This window comes from Triticum aestivum, chromosome 2D (assembly GCF_018294505.1).
Source record: "Triticum aestivum cultivar Chinese Spring chromosome 2D, IWGSC CS RefSeq v2.1, whole genome shotgun sequence".
Classification (NCBI taxonomy): Eukaryota; Viridiplantae; Streptophyta; class Magnoliopsida; order Poales; family Poaceae; genus Triticum; species Triticum aestivum.
This window is the reverse complement of record NC_057799.1, coordinates 17,915,663-17,918,375: the sequence shown is the minus strand read 5'-3', so window position 1 is coordinate 17,918,375 and position 2,713 is coordinate 17,915,663. Positions and strand designations below refer to the sequence as shown.

Here is a 2,713-nt window from a genome sequence, read left to right as displayed (position 1 = left end):
GAAGAAACTGAACGGCGACAAGGAGTCTTGAGAGTAAGAAACCCTAGTCGCCTAGGGTAGTTTTACGTTCCTTACACACAGCCTATAACTGATGCAAAGAGACATGCCCATCCTACGAGTAATGCTAGACACATAGGGGGTTTATTGGGATTTACAGGGTGGTTAGGATTTTATTGGCTGAGGTTTAATTAAGTGTCCGTGAAAGTCCGTCTTTTGTTGCCCGCCCGACATTCAAATATGCAGCCAAGATTGTCTCAAAACAAAAAAAACAAAAACGCAGCCAAAGACGTATACAGCCAACGCACGAATCTTGACGCTCTAAATCATACGGCCGGCAAATCGACTAACACAGCTGACTCAGATTCAGCAACACCGCAAAAATAATATTCATATACTATACGATAGACAAAGGTAACATCCACAACTTACAATTTTTTGTCTAGAAAATGGGATGGATACTAGGAATATATACCATTATTTGTTACACGCTGAATTTGGAATAGGAATAGGAACGGGATAGTAGTAGCAGGATGCCAAAAATCACTTCGTCCTGTAAAAAGAGCGTGGAATGCAAATAAAATGGTCCAGCGGCGGCACACGTACGCTGCTCGGCATTTTGCACCATGGTCACTTCGATCGTCACGTGCAGACATGAAAGCGTCCCTTTTCTCAAGGCCACTTGCATCATGCTGCATTCGTTGATTCTCAAGGCCTCACCTTGCCGATCCTGAGGAAGATGGGGTACCTCACCGTCTTGACCTCCTCGCGGTCGCCGCCCCACGCGTCGGCGAAGTCCTGGACCGTGGCGTCGTCGAGCAGCTCGACGCCATTGTCCTTGGCGGTCTGGTACGCGGACCAGGACTTGATGTAGGTGAAGTAGTCGTCGAGGTCCATGCGGCGGTCGGTGGAGAACTCGAAGGGGCCCGTGTGGGTCTCGCCGTCGACGGGGTCGAAGGGGAAGTCGGCGCTGCGGTACTCGTCGTCGACCATCTTCCGGTTGGGCGCCCAGTGCGGCTGCGAGCCGTCGTAGAGGCGCCAGAAGACGGCGTCGACCGCGGCGCCCACGCGGGGCTCTGTGTAGCACCATGCGGCGAGGACGCCGTGCGCGCGCAGGAGGGAGCGGACCTGCGCGTAGAAGCGCGGCAGGTCGAGCCAGTGGAAGGCCTGCGCCACGGTGACCACGTCGACGGAGCCCGGCGGGGCGACGGCCGCGTGGATGCCTTCGAGGGGCAGGTCCGCCGGGGTGTGGGCGTAGCGCACGTTGGGGAGGGCCGGCGCGTACGCCAGCTGCTGCGCGCTCGTGTCCGTGCCCACCACGTTCTTGTACAGCTTCGCCAGCTGCAGCCACGACCACGAGAGACGAGGACAAGTCAGTTGCTGTACAACAAAGTGTATCTGAATTCCACTAGAAATTGCTGATGTTGAATGCAAGAAATGGTTGGAGGTAGTGAGATAGTAAGATTCCAACAGCTAGCTAAAAAGTGGATGCTGATCGAGTGGTCGAAACGAACCCGGAAGCTCAGCATGGGTCAATGGAAAGGGACGTCGGCATAAAAAGGCACATATATGGTGATTGTAAATTTCTGGAGACTAGTCAATCAAAGATTCAAAGAGTCAAAATCTATACACTAAAAAAATGCTTTTCTACCGTGGCTTTGCTATGGAGAACGCAAAGATGAAGACAAATTCATGGACGGCAGCGGCAGGGATGGAGAGAGGTGGGGCTTGGGGAGGGAGACTCACCGAGACTGCGGCCTGGCCGCTGCCGGTGCCGACGTCCCACGCGAGGTCATGGCGCGCCGTCTTGGACGCGATGAACTGGAAGAGCTCCGCCGGGTAGTCCGGCCGCGCCGCCGCGTAGTGCTTCGCCTGCTTCAGGAACAGGTTCGCCATCTTTATCTCTCTCGCTCGCTCGTGCGCACGCTCGTGTGCGTTCGTTGCCTGTGGGCTGAACCGAGGAGATGGATGCTTAATTTTCTATGATATGATGATACTTTCTGTGCACTGCACGTACTTTATAGAGAGCTTCGGTGCGGACGTGCTTTCTTGGCAAATACGTGCCATGCTTTCTTCCCAAGCTATCTCCTGTTGAATTGTTCCTCCTCACTCCTCACAGGGTCCGGTTGGTTGGAGCGTCGTGGAGAAATAGGACAAGTTTGCTCGCACGTGTCTTGTGTAGCCACAGGAAAGTTCGTGCAAACTTCCTCTTGGTTTGTCCTCAGATACGCCCCGCCCTGGCCCAGTCTTTTTCCCTCCCACTCGTTGCATTGCATCCCATCCCTTCCACTCTTGCAAGCTCTTGCGATCTCTCACCGAATCCCATCCGCGCCGCCGCTGCATCCTTTTCTATGCCTCTACGGAAGTCCACGTTGCTCCCTAAATTTACCCTTAAGAGTTTTTCTTTTTCTTTTTGGGGGTGAAAATTTATCCTAGAGTTCACAACTCAAACTTTTATGTAGTTCAACCGCAAAACCTTTATCCTTTCAAAGCACACTTTCATCTCACTTTATAATTAAAGCAACCACCATATTCACACAACAAATAGAAGTGCATGAAGAGAAAATAGGTCTGATGAGACAACAAGACAAACATGCCCACAAACACAAGAAAAATGGTGATGCAATACTCCTTGGAGCTAAGGGCTCAACGGCTGGTGGGTGAAGCGACTTGGCAGCCTACCACTCGAAGATCATCAATCATGCCGCCTAGCTGA

General features: G+C 52.5%; 1 protein-coding gene across 1 annotated transcript; it reads right to left on the bottom strand.

The window, feature by feature from the left end:
• Positions 1-360: 360 nt before the first annotated feature.
• On the bottom strand, positions 361-2,045 carry LOC123048343 (putative methyltransferase DDB_G0268948). The gene is made up of 2 exons (XM_044471465.1): positions 1,744-2,045; positions 361-1,338 (listed from the first exon to the last, which is right to left on the bottom strand). Exons 1-2 carry the CDS (start codon positions 1,891-1,893, stop codon positions 706-708), a joined length of 783 nt encoding a protein of 260 aa, XP_044327400.1. The 5' UTR covers positions 1,894-2,045; the 3' UTR covers positions 361-705.
• Between the last annotated feature and the right edge of the window lie 668 nt (positions 2,046-2,713).